Source organism: Spermophilus citellus, assembly GCF_964194105.1.
Source record: "Spermophilus citellus genome assembly, chromosome: 3".
In the NCBI taxonomy this organism is placed as follows: Eukaryota; Metazoa; Chordata; class Mammalia; order Rodentia; family Sciuridae; genus Spermophilus; species Spermophilus citellus.
Window position 1 is genome coordinate 45,445,178 of NC_138184.1, and position 27,997 is coordinate 45,473,174.

Here is a 27,997-nt window from a genome sequence, read left to right on the forward strand (position 1 = left end):
TCTGGTCTTTGTATTAAAATTCTGAGTATGGTTAATTTGTGTGTGAAACAAATTGTGCTATCCTTTGGCTGGGTTTTATTCAGCAGCAGAATCTCTATTCAGTGAACTTGCGATGTCCTTGTAGATTTCCAGAAACTTAAGAAAACAATATATAGGATTAAAATAAATACCTGATGCCTACTATGACATATGCAACACTAATACCATAAAAAAAAAGCAATAGAGGGTCAATAATTGCCAATAGCAAAAACAAGAAATAGCTGTGAACTAGACCTGGCATTGAAACAAACTGCAGGTGTCAACCCTGTCATCCACAGTATTAATAACTGCAGCAACATAAATGGAAGGGGCAGGAGTTTTATGAACCACGTAGTTCTAAAAGATGGTAAACATATAGATCATTTAAGAGAAAATAATGTAATAGGAAGGTTAAAAAATTTAGAATGTTCAGAAACAATGAAGAAAAGACAGCAAGTGAAACAAAAAATTCTAACCCTCAAAAGGCAAGGAAAAATAACTTATAAAAAGAAAAGAAAGAAATATGTATGTATGTCCACAAACCAATTAGCACAGCAAGAACACCTCCCACCTAAAAAAAAAAAAAAAAAAAAAAAAAAGATTCTTAATGAAAAATGAATTATCTCCATTGGTCAGCTGCCTATGCCCCACTGTCTTTCTTTCCTATTCTTAGGCCATGTGCTCAGGGGATTTGTGGGGTGGGGATTGTTAACCCCTTTCTCTCTTTGTGTTGCCTACTGGGGTAACCTAAAACTGAAACTGGTTGATATAACTGAGTTCCCTTCCCACCAGTATAAAGTAGAATGGCGTAGGAAATACTGTAGATTGGGGGTTCGTCCACATATGCCAGATTGATGCAATCACAGTGGCCACCTGTGCAAAAATCTGAGGTGGAATTTCTGGTGGCTGGGGTTTAGGTCTAATCAAACCTTAGGAACTTTGTTGGGTGGCATCTGCTATGGAACGATTAGATTAACATATCTCTCCATCCCACCTGTTGCCAATCTGTCAGGAGTCTAGATTTTAGGAGTCTTCCAAGAATTTTACTCACAGGGCAGGAGAGCCAATACTCCACATACTTTTCCACCTATAAACACAGCCTTCCCAGGCTTAGTCTCTGAATGTATGTATCCATGCCCACCTCTTAAGTTTCCCAATCTTCTTGAGCTGTTCATGTGAGCCACCAGACTCAAAGGCAAGTTGTACTCCCCTCCAATTTTTCTAACTTTAATCCTCCTGAGTAGTTTTCTCTATACCTATTTCACTCACCTTGTTCTAGGTACACCCTAGGCCACAATGTAGATGCTTGTGGAGACAGAGGTTTGCTGTAATTACCTAGCTTCTGAGCAGCAGCTGCATGCATGCATACATGGCCACTTCATGATGGCTCCCACCTCAACTCTCTTCTTACCACTTGAGAAATGTGTGCACAGACACCAATTGGCTGCGTAGCCTCTAGATCAGCTAAATTTATGCTACTTTTCTGATGTACAGGTTTTTCGTGCTTAATTTGTCCATTGTTTCTATCTCTGTGTTATGTCTCCTTTCTGTGATGAATTAGTGTCGCTGCTCCTGCAGCTAACTTGGCTCCAATATACTCTCTTATTCTTTGTTCGGTGCACACAAACTTTTGAGTCTCTAAAAGACTCTGACTGCCCTTTCTACCTTGCTGAGAAGCAGTACTTCTGCTGCTTGAATCCCAAGCCATAGAGCAAGTGGAAATTCAGCCTTCCTTTAATCTGCCATCTTGAATCTCCTTGAGTTCCTTTCCATTTGTTTTTAGATAACCTCAGTGTCATTTTTTAATTTATTATTTATTTTTCAAACTAGGGGTTGAACCCAGGGCTCTACAGATGTTAAGCAGCTGCTCTACTACCAAGCTACACCCCCAACCCTTTGTTTTTGTTATGTTTAATTGGAACAGGATCTCACTGAGTTTCCTGGGTTTGCCTAGAATTTGGAATCCTCCTGCTCAGCTTCCTACATAGCTGGAATTACAAGCATGTACCACTGCACCGAAATGAACGCTTCAGTTTTTTTTTTGGTTTTTTTTTGTTTTTTTTTTTTAGTTGTAAGTGGACACAGTACCTTTATTTTATTTAATTCTTTTATGCAGTGCTGAAGATCAAACCCAGTGCCTCATACATGCTAGACAAGTACTCTACCATTGAACTATTAAAATATTTTTTTTATAAATAAAAATGAAGACCTTTTTTGTTTCCTCCATACCATTTTTACTCTCTTTCTACCCTTCTTGGTTTTCTAATTTAAGATCGTTGAGTTCTAATCTTTGTTTCTTACAGGGGTTTTTTGTTTGTTTGTTTTTGTTTAAATATCCTTTCTTGAGCTTCCTGAGACATTATATTTACTCTGTGTTCTTGAGGAGTGGTAATATTGCCATCATCATATGCTTAACACTACTAAGAGTTTAGTCCTGTTGTTTAGAGTAGAGTAAATGGTGCCATAAATAGTGGCTATTTTAAAATTTTTCAGGCATACTGATCATTCTGATATACTTTAGAGTTATTCACATTGAAGGATGGAGACTCTTGTATGTACATTTCATTGGTATTTTTATACTTCCGTGAATATCATTCAAATGACAGATTTTTATAGTATAGATATGGTTGTGATATTTGCATTAATCAAGTGTTAGAAAAATTGTCATTTTTGTAGCTCAGTGGTAGAGCACTTGCCTCATATGAGTGAGGCACTGGGTTTGATCCTCAGCTCCACATAAAAATAAATAAATAAAGATTTTTTTTTTTTTTTATGCAGGGTTTAGAATTTTCATTATGTTGTTACTATATATAGGTGCCTGGAATACTTATTAAGAAATGATGCAAATCCAGGGATCCGGGACAAGCAAGGATACAATGCAGTTCATTATTCAGCTGCTTATGGTCACCGTCTATGTTTGCAACTGGTAAGATTTCTCAGTTGTTATTAAAGGAATAATATGAGCTTATGGTCTAGTTACATAATGAAAAGAGAAAAGAGAATGAGAATAAATGATTCAAGAAACAAACTTTCTTTTGTTTTTTAAAATTTTCAGAATCCATGTAACTCTTAAAATTCATCTTTGCCTTCTTAGTAAGTTATCACTCATTCTCTTCCTTTTCAAAAAGCAAGGTGAAAGGATAAAATTAAGTCTCTGGTGAGGATTTGGGCAGAGTGCCACACACCTATACTCACATCTACTCAGGGAGATGAGGCAGAAGGAGCACTTGAGTCCAGATGTTTGGATTCAGCCTGGGCAACATAGCAAAAACCCCAACTCAAAAATAGCAAATCTCTGGGCTTTTTAGGTTTCAAGTGAAATGTCTGTACTGATTGTCAATACAGCCAAATTCTCAATCTCAAACACGAAAAAAAAAATAGCAAATCTCTGGAAAAGTCTACTTACATCCTTACCTTATATTACCCCACATGTGTGTAAGCATCATTTATAAATGTTTTCTGTAAGCTTCTAAAACATTAACCATGTCTCATGTGAGAAATAAAAGCTCCAGTGAGAGAAAGCGCTCTACCCACTTATTCTTAGGAAATTCTGAAAGGCTGTTTCCTTTCACAATACCTCTTTAATAAGGGAGACTCTCCTCTGCCAAAGAAATTCTCATTTCCACTGTGGTTTATCCTGGAACATGTACCATTCACCTCACCCCACTTTGCCAAAAAAAAAAAAAAAAAAAAAAAAAAAAAGCTAAGGGATAAGTTAAAATGTACTCCTGTGTAACAGATGCTTCAGGTTAAAGGTTCCTTTATATAGACTTATAATTCAGATTACATTAAACTTTGCTTTCCTTCAAGAGGCAATAAAATTGAAGGAGAGAGGATATAAAAGAAAATCAAGGTTAATATATCTTTAACCATTTAGAATACTGAACAAAAATACCACATATTTTTTAGGTTATGGATCTTTAGACTAAATTCTTAGATGTACATATGTAGATTTGTGATCTATTTATAATTATTTACTAAAAAGGTTTAATCTTTTAGACTCAAAGAAAATATGGTTTTAGAACAGAAGTTTAAAATGCCCTGTGTAAATAGAGACTTCATATAAATATATTTCATAAACTAAATATTTTGTTTTTTAACCTTTATTTCAGATTGCGAGTGAAACTCCTTTAGATGTTGTAAGTATTAGTTGATTCTCCCCTACCATTCTGAATATTGTATTTCTTTGCCTTCATTAGAATTGAAGCTGAAGATGTATTCACATATCCCTGAGAACAAAGATAGTGGCAGAAATTATATATATGGGGGAATGGAGATATTTACTGGTGGAAGGTAAATAATATTTCCCCAAAGTCTTGGTTTTACAGCCTTCCTCAAAGATCTTAGTATGTGGTCCTTACCATACTTTTGTAATAATCCTATTCTATTAGCTTACTGAATTGTGGATTTGAACAGGGTGGTGGGAGCAATAATTGCTATAGTTTCATTCCTGACATTAAAAACACCTCTTCTTTTTCAGTTAATGGAAACCTCAGGGACAGACATGCTGAGTGATTCCGATAACAGAGCAACAATAAGCCCTTTACACTTGGCTGTGAGTACTACCTTCACAGCCAATTTGATGGCTGCTTTACTGAAATATCTAATATCTGTTTATGTTGACTCAACAAGTGCCCTAAACTTTTTGGTTCATGTAGTAGTTTTCATGCAGTTAAAACTTTAAGAACTTTTTTAATCTAGAGAATTCTTTACTTAAATGTTTTTAATTTGCTGCTTGCTTCTTTCTTTCTCCCTCTCCCTATCCCTCTCATTCTCACTCTCACTCTCCCCTCCCCCTCCCAGGCTTCTCCCCAGGGACTACTCTAAAATAAAAAGAATATGCCTGTGACATAAACTTTCAAATGCTGTCCTGGTAGAAGGACTTCTAACTTGCTAAGCAGATGATATACACAAATAAACAAAAATTCTATGGTATTTCTACAGTTTTTTGCTTACTTTGTGATCTTGGGGTTCTAACTGATTATGTGTTCAGTGATACTTAAGTTATTCACACTATAGGATTTGACAACATGATCTATAATGTCCATTCCACTTCAAAGATTGCTCTGAATTTTCCTCTCAATATCAGTCACTAACAGAAAGTTAGGGAAGAATTTCACCAAAAAAATTTTTAATCAAATATGGGAATGAATTTCCTTAGGAAAATCCGGTGGGAGGTGGGGTGGGGATACTGGGTATTGAACTCGGGCACTGAACCACATTCCGAGCCCTATTTTGTATTTTATTTGGAGACAGGGTCTCGCAGAGTTGCTTAGCGCCTGGCTTTTGCTAATGCTGGCTTTGAACTTGCGAGCTACAGTACCTTAGGAAATTTTAAGTAAAGCCCAATCTAGCTTTTTCTTGAGGTTTTTGTATTATCGTTGCTTTTCTTGGCTGGTGCTGGGGATTGAACCCAGGGCCTCATAAAAGCTAGGCAAGTGTTTTACCACCCAGATACATCCCCGGGAAAAAAGAATTTATTTTTTAAACTAAGTATATTATAGTTGGTTGGGTGGGGGGATCTTTTTGATAATTAGGAGACAAGGATACTATCACTAGCTATTGTGACACATCTCATGTTAAATGTACTAAAATGCTTTTTTAGGATATATGACTTAATGGGGATCACTACAAGTTCAGTGACCCATTTGTTTCTTTTCATGTGTGTTAGTTTTCATCTAAATGTTTGTTCTTATATATGTTCTAACACTGACACACTGAATTTTCTGCTTTCTGTCCCAATGTACTATGAAATAAATTTATGAATATTTCATATCCATATGAAATATTTTTATATTCATATGAAATTGTATAGAATTATGGAAGTAGTAATTCCTGTTATGGTTTAAATAAGAAGGCATATTAAAGCTTTTTATTCTTTATCATTTGAGTCCTTGGAAACACTTATCACCTCTACCAAACGTGAAGAATAAATAATCCTGAAAAGGTAAAACCAGTGTAGAGAAAGTAGCCATTGGTGTCAAGAAATGACAAGGCAATTCTTTTATAAATTTGTAGGATTCTCTTATTAGTTTAATGATGTTATTTCCTTTGAAATTTCACATTTTTCTTTTCCGCCCTTCCCTGTATGCCCCACCAACTTGGCAAGTTTCTCTTTTTGTGCTTGTAGGTGAACGCTATGTTCTGCATTAAATAGTGGGTGCTGCCTCACTCTCATTTTGTCTCCCCTCCACCCCTGTCTCATTTATTGTTTTTTGGTGGTAGTTAGGTTTGGTTTGGTACTGGGGATTAAACCCATGGGCAATTTACCACTGAGTTCCAAGCCCTTATTATTTTGAGACATGGTATTTCTAGGTTGCCACTAATTTACCTAGGCTGACATTGAACATGGAATTCTCCTGCTTCAGCTTCTTGAGTCTCTGGGATTATAAGCATGCAGTGACTGATTATTAATTGGTTTTATGGGGTGGGTGGGCACGCATATATGGTTTTTTGTTGTTGTTGTCATTGTTTTCATTTGTTTTGCGAGGGTTGTTTGGTTTTTAATCAGGGGTTTTGTTTTGTTTGTGGTGGTAAGACAACAAAAAATAATATAAAGTTTATGGGGTTTTTTTGGTTTTTTGTTTTTTGGTACTAGGGATTGAACCCAGGGATGCTGAACCATTGAGCTACATACATCCCCAGCCCTTTTTAATTTTTATTTTGAAGCAGTGTCTCACTAAGTTGCTAAGGCAAGCTTTGAACTTGGGATCCTCCTCCCTTCTTCAGCCTCCCCAGTTGCTGGAATTGCAGGCATGCACTACTATGCCCAGCACAATGTTATGTCTTAGAGTTTTAGTGTTAAATATTTTCACATTGAGAGTTAAATACTTTCGCGTTGTTATGCATCCAGTCTCCCAGTCTCAATTTCTTACCTTGCAAAACTGAACACTGTATATAGTCATTAAACAATAGCTCCCTATTCCCCCTCCCTCTAGCTGTCCTATGATTTTGACTAATCTAATCTAGAAAACCCATATAAGTTGAATCCTAAAAATACTGAATCCAGTATTTTTTGTAACTGGTTTATTTCACTTAATATACCATCCTCCTCAAGATTTATCCATCTTGTGGATCTGGGGTTGTAGCTCAATGGTAGAGCACTTGCTTCACACATGGGAGGCACTGGATTCCATCCTGAGCACAACATATAAAATAAAAGTATTGTCTATCTAAACTAAAAAAGAAAGAAAAACAAAAGATTTATTCATGTTGTAACAATGGCCAGGATTTTTTACATATTTAAGACTAAACAATACCCCATTGCATGTATATACATTTTGTTTATACATTCCTATATCACTGTACACTTAGGTTGTTTCCATCTCTTGGCTATCTGAATAAGTACTGCTGTGAACATGTATGTGCTAGATAGTGTTTTAAGCTGAAACAGTAGCAGTTTTATAATTTACTAATTAGGCTCAATGAAATGTGATTATACTACCACCTTTGCATTTCATGTCTAACCCTAAGACATCCTCAAAAATTAGTTGTATTATTTTTCACGCTAACCTCCCATTTGAGCTACTGATACAGTTAAAACAATAACCTGAGGTTACAGAAACTAATCTTGATTCCTAACTTTGTTGGTACCAGATATATACATTCTTTTTCCCAGTCCTTTGTGAGGATGTGATGGAGGGGCAACAACCCTATGACCAAAGCCTCATAGCTCTTATTTTCTCTTTTTATACTTTCTTCTTACACATTCAGCAGTGTTCCTCAAAGTTCATTCTTTCAGTAATGTAATTTCAGTGATTGGGTGTTGATGAAAAAAACTGGTGTGATAATAGAACAATAGTGTTCTGTGATGTACAGTCACTTTAATCTTTGAGGTAGTCAAGCTTATGTCATTGAACTTCCTACACAGAACCATCAAAGAGATCACTTAGACCCAGAGCAACTTCATCTCTTGCTGGTACTTTCTAATATTCTGTATAAGAAATAGCTTGTAGTCTTTTAAAGCTTATTATTGTCTAATGTCCTGTTCAACATCCAGTCCATTGTAAGTGTTGAGTACACATGTTGGCTTTTTAAATGAATTATTAAGAAAGCCCCCTATTATACTATATAAAGAAGAGACTTCAGCCAGTGTGTCACATGCAAGCCCAGCTACTCTGGAAGCTGAGGTAAGTGGATTATAAGTTCAAGGCCAACCTCAGCAACTTAGTGAGACCCTATATCAAAATTTAAAAGAAAAAGGGCTAAAAGTGTAACTCATTGGTACAGTGTGTTCAACCTCTGGTACTGGATTGAGGAAAGAAGGGAGTGGGGAACCTTCAGTCTGACAGTCTTCATATATAACTCTTATATAGCTAGGACAATGCCTGGCATAAGGCAAATGTTTGAGCAGAGCTTGATTAAGTATTTTTGTGCTAAGAGAAAAGTTTATTTTTGAACTATGGCACATTATGGGATGGAGTGGTCAATTAAATTTGAGAAATCAAAAGGCTAAAGTATTGATTCAATTCATTACTATAGCTGTCCCTCTAATATTAGTAAAAGTCTATCAGGGAATTAATGTGAAACACTGAACTATTGATTAAGAATACTTTTTTGGAACCATAGACTTTAATTAATTAAATTTTTGTTAATTGCAGAATACCTGTTTCTAATCAACACTATAGTGTGCTGTGTTGATTATTTTAAAAAATGTATAGTTAATTTTCTGAATTCTCAGTATAGAAGTCTGTATATCTCAAATATAATAATGATGTGAAGACAACTTTGCTTACTTTACATTTTTTTAAAGTGTTTGGTCTTGAGGTTACAGCTCATTGGCAGTCAAGCAGTAAAGAAAAAAAGAAAAGAATGTAGAAAGTCTAAATATGTGAATTTTATTATTTTTTAAATATGTATTTTTATTGACTTACTTTTTTTTATTTCTAGGCATATCATGGTCACCATCAAGCACTGGAAGTGTTGGTACAGTCTTTGTTAGATCTTGATGTGAGAAATAGTAGTGGAAGAACTCCCTTAGATCTTGCAGCATTTAAGGGCCATGTTGAGTGTGTGGATGTACTCATTAATCAGGGAGCCTCAATCTTAGTAAAAGATTACATTTTGAAGCGAACACCTATACATGCAGCAGGTATGCCAAATTCTGTGCTATTCATCCAATGTTCTTTTTCAGTTTCTGGTATATAATATTCCTGATATACATCTTGATTTTTTTTAACTTAAAATGGTCAAATGATTGTATTTTCAGAGGAAAACCAACAGCAAGACTAATTTTTTAAAAAAACTCAATATGTGCCTTAGAAATTGGATTTATGTAATAATATACCTTGTGAAATATTTTATCACAAAACAGTACAGTATTTCTTTTTTTACCTTCTAATGGGAGCTATTTCAGATTGGTTTGTGCTTTCATTTAACAGTTGATAAACATTTTTAGTTATTTTTATCATTATACAGCAAATTTATAGAGCATCTACTTTATGCAAGAACTACTCTAAGTTGTAATTTTGTTATTTTCAAATGTAAAAAATGCTAAAATTTGTAAGTCATTCAGATAATTTGGTGCCAGAATGTATCATTAGAAGATGCAGATTCACAACTCTGAAGGAATTCACAACTCTCTAAGGCAGTGTTTATTTTAAATAGCCAAGAGTAATACAATTGAAGAAATCTTTTACTGAAATCCAACTAGGCTGCCTTTATATTATTAGATTAATGCCACTAATTCTTGAATTTTGCATATTTAACTTAGTTTCAAGGCTGCATGTTTTCTTTGAGCTACTTCTACTTGCCTGTTTTATGCATTTGGATATATAAAAATATTCTTTATAGATGTGTCGTTTTTCTTATATACACACACACATGTATATGTACACAGCATTTGGAATTCTTTCAACTATGAATAACAGGATACCCAACTGAAAGTGACTAGTGACAGGGGTTTAGTCGTCTCTCACATAAAATAATCCAGAGGCAGATGCAGTTCAGAATTGGTTGATTCCACAGTGATGTTAGACTGCCACCAGATTCTCTGTTACTCCTCTTGTCTTTGTATTTATGTTGCAGGATGCTGGCTATTTCTTTACAGGGTCACATCCTAAATCATGAAAGAAGGGAGCTTTCCATTATCCAGAGTTAAAAAAGGGTTTCTTAGAAGTCTTCTAGACCTCTCAACTTCACAGTGGTCAAATTGGGAAGTAGTACTCATCTTGCAGCTGATCACTATCAGAGGATATTGGGGTTCTTGTGATTGACTTGGTCTAATGTAATTTACTTCATTTTGGCCATTGACTGGAGGCAGTTCAACCTTCTCTTACTTAGAGCTAAGTGCAGTGAACATTCTATTAGTAGGGCACATGTTGAAGAATAGGTGCTGGTAGGCAGCCTGCCTTCTCTGATCAGGAATTCATATCTGTTCAGCTTTAATAACAAGAGCAAGTAGAAACCTACTTTGTACATGTAATTTTCCTTCTTATGTATTGAATTCAGTGAAATTATCCCAATGTTACATTATAGACTTTTTTTTTTTTTTTTTAATAGCGGGGATCAAACCCAGGGTCCCAGTCATGCTAGGCAGGCATGCTACCACTGAGCTACGTACTCAACCCCCAAAGTTACATTCTAAATGTATTTACTGAAATTTTTAAATTTCACTTTACAGCAACAAATGGTCATTCAGAGTGCTTACGGCTGTTAATAGGAAATGCAGAACCACAGAATGCAGTAGATATCCAAGATGGAAATGGACAGTAAGTTTCAATAATTTTTAAATTACTTTTAAGGTGTTTGTTATTCTACATACCTTGGTAAGTCTGTCATAGTAATGTAACTGAGTAAATCAAATAATAGTTTTTAACGTAAGTATACTTATAGTTACACCCAACAAGGCATATTTAGAAAACAGGCCAACACATTATTATTGTTGTTGTTGTTTTTAAATATAGTACAGTCTTAAGTGATAGCACTAAAACTGTTCTGTTGTTGCTCAGGACACCTCTCATGCTGTCTGTGCTCAACGGGCATACAGACTGTGTGTACTCACTGCTGAACAAAGGAGCAAATGTAGATGCCAAAGATAAATGGGGAAGGACAGCATTGCATAGAGGGGTAAGCCATCTGTTTTCTTTGCAAAAAAAAAAAAAAAACCTCTTATGACCTCATATTACCTAGAACTAAACCAGAGTGTGTTTATTTTCTTTATTAAATTTCTATCAAACAATAAGTGCTGGAGTTTCTTAATTAAATTTTTAAATACTAATTTGGAATACTTATAATATGTAACAATCTAGAGAATAATGTTGTAACAACATTTTAAATACCTAAAACCTTGAATAAAATTAATATGTTTTTGGCATTTTTCCATTATCTTGACTATTTTCTTAGACTTTTATCTTAATCTTTTCACCTTGGAATTATTATTTTCATTGACTTACAGGTATCTCCTCTGTTCTTGTTTTTCATATTACTAGTACTTTATAACAGAATTACTACTTTACCTGAATTTTTAAACCACTTCTAATAAAAATATACTGAATTATTTGGAATATAATAAGTGGCCCTAGTTAGCAGGAAAATATGAGGAGTATGGACTTCAAAACTTTTAAATTAACTACAGTTGCCATATAGCATCCAGCATAATACATTTGACTACAAGTAAATTGTTTTTCTTTTAGGCAGTTACAGGCCATGAAGAATGTGTAGATGCATTACTTCAACATGGTGCTAAGTGTTTACTACGGGATAGCAGGGGTCGGACACCTATACACTTGTCAGCTGCCTGTGGACACATTGGTGTTCTTGGAGCCCTTTTGCAGTCAGCAGCATCTATGGATGCAAATCCAGCCATAGCAGACAATCATGGATATACAGCACTTCACTGGGCTTGCTACAATGGTTAAGTAATAGATAAAAATTGAATTAAGTGCCTATTGTTTATTGCATAGAGACAGTTAACTATAATACATTCTGATATTAATATATTTGTAAACTTAAAATTTAAGTTTAGTAGGAAGCCTGGGAACAATCAGATATAGCTACGTCCTATCCTTTATCATACTAAAAGCCAGGATAGCAGTTGTCAAAGTTCTTTGAGATAAGCAACGATAGCTTTTAAAAAATTGTTCTTAGACCTTCAATAATTTGCATTTTAAGGGGTTTTATATATTTCCTGTGTCTTTTGTATAGTATGTTTGTATTTTTATTATGTACTTTTACTTTCTAAATGTTCTTATATTAGTAAAAAATTAGGAAAGTGGGGAAAACAATGAAATGCATCACATTCCAAATTGAAATCTATGTATGTTTCCTGAGCACATCAAAAGATAAAATCCTTATAATCACTAACATGAATGCTCAATGTTTTAAAGCAATAAAACTCTAGAAGATGTTAGAAACTTTCATAGGTTAACTTTTCTGCATTATTAGAACAGAATATTTCTAGCTTTCTAGACACTCAGTCACAGTCGTCTCTTTTATTGAAAGCTATTTTTGAGATATTAATGTTAAATATGGAGTTTGGAACCAGGTGCAGTGACATATACCTTATACTCCAAGCAGCTCAGGAGGCTGAGGCAGAAGGATCACAAGTTCAGTGTCAGCCTTAGCAATTTAGCAAGGCCCTATGCAACTTAGGGAGATCCTGTTTTCAAAATTTAAAAAAACGAACTGGGGATGGAGCTTAGTGACAGAGTAATCCTGGGTTCAACACCCATTACCAAAAAATTGTTCAAAAAGGAGTTTAGCTTATAAAAATGTTCACTAAAATAATTTACATTGTGAAGTTTATTGATTTTTTTTTTCCTTGTATAGACCATAGATTTGATCATCTTAGAAAACATTCAGATTTATTACATACAGTGTGATCATCAGTCCTATCAAAATTTGGGCTTAAGCCTTCACAGGTAGAGAAGTTTTTAAAACTTGTTAGGAATTTCACTTATAACATTGAGATTAATGTTAGTTGTGACAGCATGTCCACAAAGCTCTAATTCAAGTATTGCATCTGTTCTGAAATCAGCTGAATATGTTCACCAAATAATTGAGGTTTTCCCTGCCTGTAATCTGCAGCCTTGTGGTTTTTACTGTGAGAGCCATTATGACAATGCCACTGAATTATTGTAAAAGGAAAAATCTGAATCTTTAAAATTACAGTTTAAGTAAATGTTCATAGGATTTCCTAGATTCCATTTTTATACCAATTCTTGTGCTAGACTTGAAAGTTTCATTCTTTCACTGTCAGAAATTTTTAGATTCTTCTCTTTTTGGTGTGGAGATGGGGCTTATTCTATAGTTGGTCATCCTTCAACTCGGAGTATGAATAGAACCATTAAAAAAACTTAAATAATTAAATCTGTTATGAATCCCAAAAACTTAGCTTGGTCTGTTTTTCTTTTTTACTACCTTTTATCTCTAACTAAAATAGTTTTGAAAACTATAGGCTTTGACTTTTCTTTTTCCCTTTCAGCTCACTGAAGTTTATATTTAATGATTATACTGTAATGGCCAAAGATTAGTCCTAACTCAAAGAAGATAGTGTAGTTTGCCATTAAAATTTAATTTGTTTTTATAATATGACTTGACATTTATGAATATGAGGAAAACCCAAAATAACTAATATAGTGGGAAAACATCTACCAATTTTGTTTGTGTAAAAAGTCAAGGAGGAGCTGGGGTTGTGGCTCAGTGGTAGAGTACTTGCCTACCATGTGTGAGGTACTGGGTTCAATTCTCAGCAGCACATATAAATAAATGAATAAAATAAAGGTCCATCAGCAACTAAAAATTGGAAAAAAAAAGTCAATGAGATCAGACTGTTATGAATCTGGTTTGTTTACTTTTTTTTTCTTCTTGTACTGGGGATTGAACTCGGACACTCAACCACTGAGTCACATCCCCAGCCCTATTTTGTATTTTATTTAGAGACAGGGTCTCACTGAGTTGCTTAGCACCTGGCTTTTGATGAGGCTGGCTTTGAACTTTCAATCCTCCTGCCTCAGTCTCCCAAGCTGTTGGGATTACAAGTGGGCGCCACCGCACCGGGTTTATTGTTATTGTTTTAATGTATCGATGATATCTGTGATTTTTTTCCAAAAGTTATTTTTTCTCAGGTAATACATTTAGTCATAAATGTTCTGCTTTGTCGTTTAGAGAGTTATTCTCTCGTAATATTTCTTTTCAGGTCTATATGTAGAAAATTATTTCTGTTCTATGATGGCTAAACTTCAAGTCCTAAGTACATTTTTTTATAAGAGATAGAATTTTGCACAAACTTCATGCATGGTTGCCATTTAAAAATCAACAGATGTGTCTGATCTTCAGATTGTAGAAAAATTGTGGTGATTCTGAATTGAGTTGGAAGAAATTAAATGTGTTTTGATTATATGTAATAAGACTTTACAGTCTAAAATTAATACCATATTTATAGCCAAAAGACTGCTTTATAATTCAACATTCTGAAAGTCAAATATGTAAAATGGTTTTACTTTGACTAGTAACTGTAAGGCTGGAAACAAAATTGGGATCACTCCAATAGAACAGAAAACAACCTTTCTCTCAAAATGAAATGATGGGGCTGGGGTTGTGGCTCAGTGGTATAGTGCTCGCCTAGCACATGCGAGGCCCTGGGTTCGATCCTCAGCAACACATAATAAATAAATAAAATAAAGGTATTGTGTCCCAAGTACAACTAAAAAATATTTTTTTAAAAAATGAAATGATAGCCAAGTCTTAAAACAGAATTGGCTGTACATACTATGCTTAGAATTCTAAATTTCAGTTTATATAATCCTTTAATCACAGAACTTAGAGTACTTAGATTATCTCATTTATTCTTTTAAAAACTTAATGAAGCTGTAAGCTTCCTCAGAATTGCCCTCTGAAATATCAGGATGCCTAGTTCTGTCATTGTTTCAGTTTGAATATTGCCCAATAATGATTTCCGAAGGAGCCAGAGTTCCCTTTTGTCAGTCTGCGCTTAACTCAAAAAATAGTTCTCAAACCATTTGATCTATAATTGTGAGTTAGAACTATTGATAGTGTTTTAGAAATTGGAACTGAGAAGTTTTAACAGTGCTTATTTTTTAAAATAATAAATACATTAAATTTAACATAAGAAACATTTTCATGAAGAATGTTTTTGAAACTTTTTTTAGTGGGAAGAGTTGGCAAATTTCTTTAGTGCCTAGTTTAAGAGAGTAAATGGATTTTCATGCTCTACATCTGTTTTCATACCTTTTCAAAATCACCCCATGTTTGCCCAGGCCACACTTTAAGAACCCATGTGCCAAGATAATGAGAAGCTTTTCAGTCAACATTGAACATCTTTCCATTGATATTTCTTAGTAATGAGTTAATATTCAAGGAGATTAAATTAAAAGCAGTGTCTCAAACTAAGCATTTTGAGCGAGATAATTCTTTGTTGTGAGGGACTGTACTGTACTGCACTGCAAGATACTATAGTAGCATCCCTCTGCACATTCAAGGCCCATAACACTTCCTACCCCCAGTTGTGATAAGCAAAAATATCTTCAGACACTGCCAAATACCTCCTGAAGGGCATAGTTGTGCTGTTTGAAAACCACAGAATTAGAGAAAAGATCTGATAAAAGATGGAGCACAATCACAGATTTCCTAACAGTTACAAAATAATTTTAAATAGTTGAGCTATTATTTGAGAATATTAAGAGTAATTAACCAAGTACAGCATCGCTTAGCTAGCCAACTATTAAACCATGAAAGTAGACTGTAGAAATCTAAATTTGTTCCTAAAACAGATCCCAAATGAATAACAGGATAAAAGCAGCAGGTTTTTTTGTTTTGTTTTGTCTTGTTTTGGGGTACTAGGGATTGAACCCAGGCTCACTCTACCATTAATACCTCTACTCCTTTTCATTATTATTATTATCATCATTTTTTAATTTTAAAATAGGGTCTCATTATGTTGCTCATACTGGCCTGGAACTTGTCATCCTCTTGCCTCAGCCTCCCAAGTAGCTGGGAATAAAGACATGCACCTATACACCCAGCAAGAAGTAAAATTTCCTTTCACAAATATTACAGGTTGAGCATCTCTCATTTAAAAAGTTTGAAATTCAAAATGCTTACATTACAGTTCAGGTTTCAGAGCATTTTGAATTTTTGAGTTTCTGATTAGGGATACTCAATCAGTAAAACATAAAAGTATTCCAAAATCTTAAGAACACTGAAATGTAAAGCAGTTTTTCAGATAAGAGATACTAAACCTGTACTACAAGTAGGTGGGTAGGTTATTTGTTTTACTAATCCTTGGCTTTGTAAAAGGGACCAGAATAGATCATTACAGACTAGTTAATAATATCACAAAGTGTTGTTTTTTTAAAAAAAGACTAGCAATCACCTCAAAATCCATAGTTAGATCAAATCTTTTTTTTTTAAGTCATAGTTGAACACAATATTTCATTTATTTATTTTTATGTGGTCCTGAGGATCAAACCAGCACCTCGCACATGCTAGGCAAGTACTTTACCACTGAACCACAACCCCAGCCCAGATCAAATCATGTTTGATACACAGTGATACTGTGAAGTCTTTGAACTTTAAAGAATAAGATCTGTATACTAAAAAAGGACATATATAGTTTATTAAGTAAAAAGAAAGTTGCAGGGGAAAAAAATCTCAGTTTACATAAAAAAGAAAGTGTGTATACACTTGTAGTCATACATGCCTAGAGATTTTCTGGAACTCTTAAGGGACCAGTGGTTACAGTCTAGAGTAGAACTGGGAGATGGGATGGAGGCGGGGATTCGTACTTTTTCCTTTTAGACACTTCTTTGTATTTGAGATTTTTGCCAGTACTTTTTAGATTTTAATAACTGGTTCTTGTTTATCTACTTAGGCCATGAGACATGTGTAGAACTTCTTTTAGAACAGGAAGTTTTCCAGAAAATGGAAGGAAATGCTTTCAGTCCTTTGCATTGTGCTGTGTAAGTGAAGCCTAAATAAATCAAATTTATTTTGAGTGTTTTAGAAAATTTACCATTGCTGTGAGAGTGATCACCTTGTTACCTTACACAGGATAAATGACAACGAAGGTGCTGCTGAGATGTTAATTGATACATTAGGTGCCAGCATTGTGAACACCACAGATTCAAAAGGAAGGTAGGAATTCAACTATGTAGTTTTCACTTAGGAAAACTCTACAGGGAAAAAATTTTAACAACTAACCAAGTGTGGAACAATTTACAGAAAAGCCATAATTAATTGAAAATTGAATTTCATATTTGCAAGTATAACTTATTATAAAATCCTTTTTTTCCCCACTATTACCAGGGTTCTTATAATTATTTTTGGGTTTTAGTCAATCTTTTTTAATTTTTTTAAAATATAAAGATTTTCATCCTCTTTTAAGAAGTATGTTTTTACAAGGTTAACAGTTTCTGAACAGCAATGAAAGCTGAAAGAAGAGTCCAGCAGTTGAATATGTAGTAGTATTAGGGACAGGATCTATTTCTTTTTGAAGTTTTCTTTACTAATGTAATTTTATTTTAGTAGTTTTATAATTGATGCTTATTTTAGACTAGTTCTAGTTTACTTAAGCCTCTTACATTACTGAAAGTGCAGATTTCTGTGGCAGAAATTAGTAAGCTCCATTGATCCTGTTTGTATCCAGGAAATGCCTAATATATAAACCCTTAAAATTGCTTGTTATAAGTAAGGAATAAGGAATAATTTTTTCCAATGTGTATAACATTTGGTCATGCATTTCAATTTCTCTGTGTTACAGAACTCCTCTGCATGCAGCTGCCTTCACAGACCATGTAGAGTGTTTACAGCTATTGCTCAGCCATAATGCTCAAGTCAATTCTGTGGACTCTTCTGGAAAAACACCTCTCATGATGGCTGCAGAAAATGGACAAACAAATACAGTTGGTAAAGAAACCTTTTAAGAATTCTGGTTTTCTAAAATATAAAAATTCTTTTATGTAACTTAGGTCCCAACTCTGTTTTCCACTAATTATCTCACTATTCCTGAGATATGAAAGTCTTTACCTGCTTCAGTCCACATTTTCACTTAGGGGAACAATGTTTTACTTTGCCCTTATTGATATAAAGAGTTAGTTTATCAAGGCAACATATCAAAGCAGTTAAGAACAGTGAATGTCAGTGACCCGGCAGAGTAAGGCAGGATGATTGCATGTTCAAGGCCAATCTCAGCTACTTAGTGAGGCCCTAAGCAACTTATTGAGACCCTGTCTCAAAATAAGCACTCCTGGGTTCAATCCCTGGTACTTAAAAAAAAAAAAAAGAAAAAGAAAAGAAAAAAGAACAACTCTGGCTCTGCTAGGCACAATGGTACATGCCTATAATCCCAGCAGTTTGGGAGGCTGAGGCAGGAGGATCAGATTCTGGACCATCTTGAACAACTTACCGAGGTCCTATTTCAAAATTAAAAAAGAGCTTGTACCTTAGTTTTTTCATCTGTAAAATGAGAAAAATAATGATATCCACTTAGGATTGTTGGGGGGGTACATAAATCACTGTAAATCCACAGCACTTAAAAATAGTATTCTAGTAAGCACTCAAAATGTTAATTGCTGTTGGTAGGGTCTGATTTACCCAAGAATATAATTGTTACATACAATTATATCACATTATCTTACGTATGTTATGAATTACAATATTTTTCTTGCACTTAAGATTTTTGTGAGGGATATTTTTTGCTCTGTCTTCATCTCTCTACAGTGAGTTATTGATAATCTAAGAAACATATTCATAAACATAAGAACTGATGCACTTTTTCCTCCCAGAAATGCTGGTTAGCAGTGCTAGTGCAGATCTGACATTACAAGATAACAGTAAAAACACCGCCCTCCATTTGGCTTGCGGCAAGGTATGTACAGATTTTAAGGATATATTTTCATTGTTATAAATCAACAGTGGCATTAGAAGTTTTTCGACTTCACTTAAGTGAACCTCTGTAATGATGGCCAATATCATATTTCTTGAAAAGAAATATTGGCTTTGCCAGGAATTGTGGCACACTACCAGTATCCTGGCAACTTAGGAGGCTAAAGCAGGAGGATTGCAAGTTTCAAGCCAATCCAGGCAACTTAGTGAGACACTATCTAAAAATAATTAAAAAGTGCTAGGGGTGTAGCTCACTGGGAAGCACCCCTGGACTTAATCCCCAGTATGGGGGAGAGGGAAAGAGGCGGGTGTGTATTTGTGTACATACGTGTGTATGTACACAAATTAAATTAAATTTTGGAAGACAAACCTAACACAGTTTCTTAATTCTTCTTGTCCTCTCCCCTTACTTCCACTCCTAACAAATGTTTGGGCAAATATTTAAGCGATTAGCCAGGAAAATTCGTATGTATAGTATTACACATAGTATGACCTACGTTTAGGAATTGTTGGATGTTTAAATTATTTTTAATGGTACTCAAGTTTTTAAGAGTTGCTTGCCACAATTTTAGGGTCATGAAACTAGTGCCTTGTTAATACTGGAAAAGATAACAGATAGAAACCTCATCAACGCAACCAATGCAGCCTTGCAAACGTGAGTACTTTCAGTATCTAGTGTAAATATTTTTATTTTTATAATTATTAAAATGACAAATGAATTTTTTAAGTATGTAGCCAATGTGTCTCACAAGTCATAGAAGCAGTTAAAAAGTGAAGAACAGTTTTTACAACTTACAAAACTTATTCCTGAAATCATCACAATTGAAAAGCTTATTACATACCAGGTGTGGTGACATATGTTTGTAATCCCAGTGGCTCGGAAGGCTTCTCTCAAAAAATATAAAAAATGGCTGGGGATGTGGCTTGGTGCCCCTGGGTTCAATCCCCAGTACAAAAAAAAATAAAAATAAAAAATAAAGCCTAATACTAGAAAAGCTATTGAACTGAAACTGTATTAGAACATTGGCAATAATGTATATTTTCACAATCTATTTAACCTGCATAATTTTCTGAAGGAAAGTAGTACTATTTTGTGTATTTTATTGAATTCCCCTGTAAAAATCTTATTTAATGCTAGGAATAAATGATAATCTAAAGAGGTTTTGGAAGTAGTCAAGTTGAGCCAGGTCGGGTGGCGCATGCCTGTAATCCCAGCAGCTCAGGAGGCTGAGGCAGGATGATCACAAATTCAAAGCGGCCTCAGGAATTTAGTGAAGTGCTAAGCAACTTAGCAGGAACCTGTTTCTAAATAAAATATAAATAGGGCTGGGGATGTGGCTCAGTGGTTAAGCACTCCTAGGTTCAATCTCTGGTACCAAAAAAGAAAGTGTATTTTCCTTCAATTATAAATATATCACTATAAAAGCATGTTCAAAAATCAAGTTCTTAATAATACGAACAAACCCACTGGTTCAGATTCAGAGGTCAGTCAGATCCCTTGAGGGTCCAAAAGTTAGTCACAGGGTCTGTGAGCTGTTTTCAAAGTCTGTGCTATTGCAGTTTCTTTTATGTATGTTTGTCAACCTCATGTTTTAGAACAACTTTAGAATGCCTTTTCATTGATTAAATCTTTTAAACATTGTGTCTTAGAGTGTAACAAAAGGGTTTAATGAAGATTGAAACCTGTGGCTAAGCTTATACTCATTGGGGGGATATGACACTACATTGTACAGAAGATCTGCAGTCCTCACCCCCATTTCATTATGGTTAGAACTAGGTATCTCAAGTTCATATCTCTGGGTCTTTACCACTTGGCAGTAATGCTCTTTACAACCAGGCATGTGTCTTTGTGCACTGCTCATACATGTACATGTACGATTTTTCCCCCAGACCTCTGCATGTTGCTGCCCGAAATGGGCTAACAATGGTGGTTCAAGAACTTCTGGGGAAAGGAGCAAGTGTCCTTGCAGTAGATGAAAATGGTAAGTAGGCTCTGTATTTCTGTATTCTCTTCCTTTAACCTATATATTGCTAAAACTTTACGTCTTTTTTTTTTTTTTTTTCAGTACTAGGGATTGAACCCAGGGCCCTAAACATTCTAGACATGTGTTTTACCACTGAGCTTCAGTCCTAGCCCTTTTTATTTTGAGACATGGTCTTATTGAGGCACCAGGCCAGCCTCAAACTTGCCGTCCTCCTCTCTCAGCCTCCTGAGTAGGTGGGTAGCTGGGATCACAGGTGTGCACCACCATGCCCAACTAAGCTTTTATCTTTTGATGGTACATATTTGAAGTAAAATAAACCTTGGATTATTATTTTTTTTAAAGAGAGAGAAATTATTTTTAATATTTATTTTTCAGGTTTTTTTGGTGGATACTACAACTTTGTTTTATTTTCATGTGGTGCTGAGGATCGAACCCAGCGCCCTGCGCATGCCAGGCAAGCATGTTACCGCTTGAGCCACATCCCCAGCCCTATTATTTTTTTTAATAGGGCAAAGAAGAAAGCTGAAATTAATATTGAGTTGTACTTCATAGCAAAGGAATAAGGGCAAGAGAAACAGGAAAAGTTTAAGAGATGAACTTCTGAATTTGCATATTATCTTATAAATATATTATCTGTTAGTATTTACCATTTATACTTACCAACATTGTTCATCTTAGTAGCCATTGTTTTTGTTCTTTCCAGAAATACTTATCAGGGCCCTACTTAAGGGTCTTATTATGCAAAGCCATTCTTTCAACTCATACAAGTAGAGCTTGTACCTTTTCCTACCAGAGAATATCACCTTCAATAGTTCTTCCCTTTTGTGTTCTTCAAGAATTCTTTATTCTCTTCCTAGATATAATTGGTTCTATATTTATTTTTCAGTTATAGGTGGACACAGTATCTTGATTTTTTTTTTTTTTCAGTGCTGAGGATCAAACCCAGTGCCTCATGCATGCTAGACAAGTGCTGTACCACTGAACCACAACCCAGCCCCTCGTTCTATTATCTTTTGAAAAAAATCTTTTAATATCCTGTTGCTGCCAGCTGCTGCTTTTTCTGTTTTCCATTGCAGCAGAACTACTCAAGAATTGGCTTTCTACCGTCAGGCCTTTGCCTCTACCACACTGCAAAACTGTTTTCATCAAAATCACTAATCGACCCCATGATGTTAAGTCAATTCCTAGGTCTCAGTACATTTAACAGATCAGCTTTTGGAAAAAATTGATTATCTCTTTATTTACCTTTGGTAAACTTGCTTTCTTTGGGGGGCTTGATACTCCCTTGGTTTTCCTCCTACTTTAATGTTTACTCCTTCTAATTTCTTTTACAAAATTTCTCCCTCTTCCTAACTCCCCCTCTACCTCTGATGGGGGATTGAAGCCAGAGCCCAGAAGCCTTTTACCACTGAATCTCCAGTCCTTTTTTATTTTGAGATAAAATCTCCATAAATATTTAAGGCCTCAGCCTCCCAAGTCACTGGGATTACAGGCATGCACCACAGCACCCAGCCTCCCTAACTTCTTAATATTGGAGGATTTTAGGAGCCAGTCTAAAAACTATTCTTAATGCTAAGAATTCCAAAACTTATGTTACCAGCCTAGACTTTTTATGTTCTCTATTTTCCTATACCCAGCTGCCTAACGGACAGTAGCACATATAGGTCTAAGAAATATTTCAAACCTAATAAGTCTAGGTCTGAACTGTCAAATGTTCACACACACAAACACACACATCACAAAGCCTGTTTTCCCCACAGACATGCTAATCTAGGTTGAAGAAAATTCCTCTCCTGGGCTGGGGTTCTTGCTTAGTGGTGGAGCGCTTGCCTACACATATGAGGCACTGTGTTCAATCCTCAGCACGATAGATAGATAGATAGATAGATAGATAGATAGATAGATAGATAGATCATGAAAACAACCGTAGTCATCCTAGGGGGGGATTTCTCTCAATACTACATAGTAATTAATTAATTAATTAATTAATAAGGTCATGAAAACAGTGGTAGTCATCCTGGCGGGGGGGGGGGGGGGGATTCCTCTCCTTAATATTGCTCTCAAAAATTTAAGAGTTGTCCTTGATTGCTGTAATACCCAGTGTACACTTTATCAGCATGTACTAATGAGTCCATCTCTAAAATGTATCTACAATTTACCTACTTTTTTCTCTATACCTCATTGGTGGGTTGTTGTTGAGGTGTGTGTGTGTGTGTGTGTGTGTGTGGTGTGTTTTTCAGTACTTGGAATTAAACCATGGTCTCACATATTCTAGACACATACTCTACCACTGAGCTACATCCTCAGCCCTGTTGGATCCTTTTTTAAAAACACGAGGTCCAGGTGTGGTAACATATACCTGTAATCCCAGTAACTTAGGAGACTAAAGCAGTGAAGCAGGACGATCACAAGTTCAAGGCCAACCTTGACACCTTAGCAAGACACTGTCTCAAAATAGAAAACAAAAAGGACTAGAGATGTAGCTCAGTGGTAAAATGCCCCTGGAATCAATCCCTAGTACTGGGGGGGGGGAAATTATACAGTAAAATATATATATATAAGATAACATGTTTTTCTTCTGGATGTCAGTTTACTCATAGTTCTTTTATTGTTGTTTTTTAGATACACGTGACAGTGTATTTTGACATGTAGTACATATGTGGAGTATTATCTATTCCAATTAGGATCAAATTCTTGTAGTTGTACATCATGTGGAGTTACACTGGTCATGTGTTCATATGTGAGCAAAGGAAAGCTATGTCCGGCTCATTCTACTGTCTTTCCTATTCCCATCCCCCTTCCCTTTATTCCCCTTTTTCTAATCCAATGAACTTATATTCTTCCCCTCCCTACCCTCCTTTATTGTGGGTCAGCATCTACTTATCAAAGAGAATGTTCAGCCTTTGGTTTTTTGGTACTGGCTTATTTCACTTAGCATGATATTCTCCAGTTCCATCCATTTACCAGCAAATACCATAATTTCATCTTTCTTTTTGGCTGATTAATATTCCATTGTGTATATATACCACATTTTCTTTATTCAATCATCTGTTGAAGGACACATAGGTTGTTTCCATAGCTTGGCTATTGTGAGTTGAGCTGCTGTAAACATGAATGTGAGTATGTCACTGTAGTATGCTGATTTTTAAGTCCTTTGGTTTAGACCAAGGAGTAGGAAAACTGGATCAAATGGAGGTTCCATTCCAAGTTTTCCGAGGAATCTCCATACTGCTTTCCGTAGCAGTTGCACCAATTTGCAGTCCAACTGGCAATATATGAGAGTACCTTTCTTCCCACATCCTTGCCAACATTTATTGTTACTTTTATTCTTGATGATTGCCATTCTGACTGGAACGAGGTGAAATCTTAGAGTAGTTCTGATTTGCAATCCTTTAATTGCTAGAGATGTTGAACATTTTTTCATACATTTTTTGACCATTCGTATTTCTTCTGTGAAATGTCTTTTCAATCCCATTGCCCATTCATTGGGTTATTTGGTTTTTTTGGTGTTAAGTTTTTTGAGTTCCTTGTATGTCTTAGAGATTAATGCTCTATCAGAGGTGCAGGGGGTAAAGATTTTCTCCCATTCTATAGGCCCTCTGTTGGCATTCTTGATTGTTTTCTTTGCAGTAAAGAAGCTTTTTTATTTAATACCATCCCATTTATTGATTCTGGATTTTACTTCTTGTGCTTTAGGAGTCTGTCTTATTGAAGAAGTCAGTTTCTAAGTCAACATGAAGGAGCATTGGGCCTACTTTCTAGTAGGCGCAGGGTCTCTGGTCTAATGCCTAGGTCCTTGATCCACTTTGAGTTTTGTGCAGGGTAAGATATAGGAGGTTCAGTTTCAATCGACTACATAGGGATTTCCAGTTTTCCCAGTTGCATTTGTTGAAGAAGCTGTCTTTTCTCCAATATATGTTTATGGTGCCTTTGTCTAGTATGAGATAATGAATTCAGCAAAGGAGTAGGATATAAGATTAACACCCATAAACCAATTGCATTCCTGTATACCAATGATGAATCAACTGAAAGAGAAATCAGGAAAACTATCCCATTTACAATAGCCTCAAAAAAAATAATAATAAAATACTTGGGAATCAGTCTAGCAAAAGAGGGGAAAGACCTCTACAATGAAGATACAGAACACTAAAGAAAGAAATTAAAGAAGACCTTAGAAAATGGAAAGATCTCCCATGTGCTTGGATAGGCAGAATTAATATTTCAAAATGGCCATACTACCAAAAGAAATGTACAGATTTCATTTCTATTAAAATTTCAATGGCATTCTTCATGGATATAGAAAAAACAATTATGAAATTCATTTGGAAAAATAAGAGGCCCAGAATAGCCAAAACAATACTTAGCGAGAAAAGTGAAATTATACTACAGAGCTGTAGTAACAAAAACAGCATTGTATTGGCATAAAAACAGACATGAAGACCATTGGAACAGAAGACACAGAGACATACCCATATAATTACTTATAGTTTTTATAGTGACCTACGTGGTCCTTTACTACATTACTTTCCTATTCCTCCTTCTCTCTCATCATTCCGTTACATCGATTCTATTGCAGTGTTCTGTGTTCATTACAATCTTTATTCTGGCTCTTTCCTCTGTCTGGAACACTCTGTCCTCTAGGCATTCTTTGACTTAATTTTTCACTTGTTTCAAATCTTAGCTCAAATTTCATCTTCTTTATTAAACCTCTTGTAACTACCTGTTTGTACTACAACTTGCTGCATGCTCCTATTACAATATTCTTGGTCCTTGTTAACCTTCTCTATTCTATCCTCTTAATTTCCCTAGTGCTTACTTTCTCACGTATTGTGTATGATTTATTTTATTGAGTAGAATGAATATAAGCTGCACAAGATCAAGGAATCTTTGTCATTTGTATTCACTAATGTATACTAAGTGCTTAGAAGAATGTCTGGACATAGTGGGAGCTCAGTGAATATTTTGTTGCATGAATGATTATGCCAAGCACTGCTAAAGTTCTAAGGATGCAGTGTGGAATGAGACATATTCTACTCCTATAATGACAAAAGTATAAACAGGTTGTTACAGTGCACTTGAAGTTCTCTAATTGGAGTTAACCTAAAGTTCAGTGAGAATACATCAGAGGTTCTTCAAACCCTTCAGAGAAAAGGCTTCCCAAAAAAAGTGATTTCTAAGCCAGAATGTAAAGCATAAATGTAAAGTGGGGAGGGCAGTTTTTCAGCTGAGAGAGTAAGAGATATAACGTGAGGTGAGTATAAATATTGGATCAAATAATAAGGAATCTATTTGTTCATTAGAAAAATAGTAGTTAGTCTGAAGGGGGAACAAGACTAGAATGGGGAAATTAGTTAAAAGTTCAGATGTAGATGGTAATCAGAATTAAGGTAGAGGCATGGGGGATGAAAAGATGTAAATAGTTTATAATGATCTTATGATAGGTCAGGTGTGATAGCACAGGCCTGTAATCCCAGGAGCTCAAGAGGCTGAGACAGGAGGATCACAAGTTCAAAGCCAGACTTCAGCAAAAGCTAAGCAACTCAGTGAGACCCTATCTAAATAAAATAGAAAATAGGGCTGGGGATGTGTCTCAGTGGTTGAGTGCCCCTTAGATCAATTCCCAGTACACCCACCACCACCAAAAAAAAAAAAAAAAAAAAGATCTTAAGATAGGCTCAATGGGTCTTGATCAAGGAGAGAAGAGGTTTGGAGGGTGAAAAAATCACAGGCCATCCGACTTGTGTTGCTTGTGTGGATAAACATATCATTAATTGAGTAAAGAATATAGGATGACAGATTTTAGTTCATTTGGGGAAAATGAAGAAAAATTCAGTGGAAACCCTAAGAAGGAAATTAGATATTTGGATCTGGAGTCCAGAAGCAAGATCTAGGTTGGACATAGAGTTTGAGGCAATAGCATATGTACTTCTTGAAATCCATAGAGGCAGGGATGTCATCTTCAAACACACCTAGCTTTAAAAGAATCTTGCATTATCGGAATTAAGTTTTTGGAGATACAACTACTAACTATATAGATTAAAATGAGAAGCCTAAGCCATGGCACATGTGCATGCCTATAATCCCAGCACCTATGGAGGCTGAGGCAAGAGGATCTCAAGTTTAAAGCAAGCCTCAGCAAAAAAAAAAAAAAAAAAAAAAAAAGCAAGGTGCCAAGCAACTCAGTGAGAACCTGTCTCTAAATAAAATACAAAATAGAGCTGGGGAAGTGGTTCAGTAGTCAGGTGCCCCCAAGTTCAATCCCTGGTACCACCCCCCCAAAATAATATAAAATGAGGAGCCTAATGCTAACATATATAAGATATTTGGCCACATAATGAGACACTGAGTCAATCATGGATGCCTGCTGATATGTAGATCTGTTAACCGTTTTTAAGATTTTGTATATCTGATTTTATCTTTTTATGAAATTAAAAGAATAATAAAACATGAAGGTAACACACTTCATAGTATTTTATAGTAAGTGTGGTCCTGAGTTGACAAGTTATGGTAAATACTAGTCTCATTTTATAATTATTTCTAGTGATGTGATTATAAATTGTTCAAGTAACCACTGGAGTTGATGATTAATTGGGGTCTGAAGTCTAAATAGAGATGAGATGAAGGGGCTAGTACATCCTGTGCCTGTTATTCACTCTCAGAAGGAGATAGTGACATTTTGGTGGTTTTTCTGGAGGAGAAAGAACATGTTACATTTGTACAGAATGTCCTCAAAGAGTGTGCTGCTTTTATATTTCTGTTTAGCTGACTACACCAAGAGAGGAGTGTGTTTTTAGTCAAATTCTGTTTAGAAAACACTCATGAGTCTGCTTGCCAGCAAGAGCATCAGCAGCCAGCATCTTCAGCTCTTCAGAAGAGCCCTTGAAAGAAGTGCGGGCAAAGAAACACTATCCTTCTCCTAGTCATTTGAGCAAATATGGTTTAATTAATTAAAAACATGTACATCCTTCAGCTATCCCTGCCAGTCTTGGCAGAGTAATTAGTTGTTCCTTTGACAAAAATGGGAATTTTTTTTAAAAAGTTTTTTTATACAATACCTCTTTATTTTGTTTATTTTTATGTGGTGCTGAGGATCGAACCCAGTGCCTCACTGGGTTGCTAGGTTAGCAGCCCCAGCCTGACAAAAATTGGGA

The 27,997-nt window shown here is 35.4% G+C and overlaps 1 protein-coding gene across 10 annotated transcripts in view; it reads left to right on the forward strand.

Annotated features, from left to right (window-relative positions):
• Positions 1-27,997, forward strand: part of ANKRD28 (ankyrin repeat domain 28) — a 178,178-nt gene that overhangs the window by 145,258 nt on the left and 4,923 nt on the right. For 9 of the 10 annotated variants that reach the window (XR_014020791.1, XM_081283822.1, XM_081283817.1 and 6 more), the window contains 13 exons: positions 2,833-2,944; positions 4,131-4,157; positions 4,499-4,573; positions 8,908-9,109; positions 10,640-10,727; positions 10,968-11,085; positions 11,652-11,871; positions 16,850-16,937; positions 17,029-17,112; positions 17,738-17,883; positions 18,762-18,844; positions 19,434-19,516; positions 20,752-20,843. Coding sequence is in view for 9 of the 10 variants with exons in the window: in XM_081283822.1 (XP_081139948.1) it covers positions 2,833-2,944; positions 4,131-4,157; positions 4,499-4,573; positions 8,908-9,109; positions 10,640-10,727; positions 10,968-11,085; positions 11,652-11,871; positions 16,850-16,937; positions 17,029-17,112; positions 17,738-17,883; positions 18,762-18,844; positions 19,434-19,516; positions 20,752-20,843 (1,418 nt within the window). In the remaining variant the exon portion in view is untranslated. The remainder of the gene's footprint in view (positions 1-2,832; positions 2,945-4,130; positions 4,158-4,498; positions 4,574-8,907; positions 9,110-10,639; positions 10,728-10,967; positions 11,086-11,651; positions 11,872-16,849; positions 16,938-17,028; positions 17,113-17,737; positions 17,884-18,761; positions 18,845-19,433; positions 19,517-20,751; positions 20,844-27,997) is intronic. The other variant, XM_081283815.1, reaches the window with a different exon arrangement.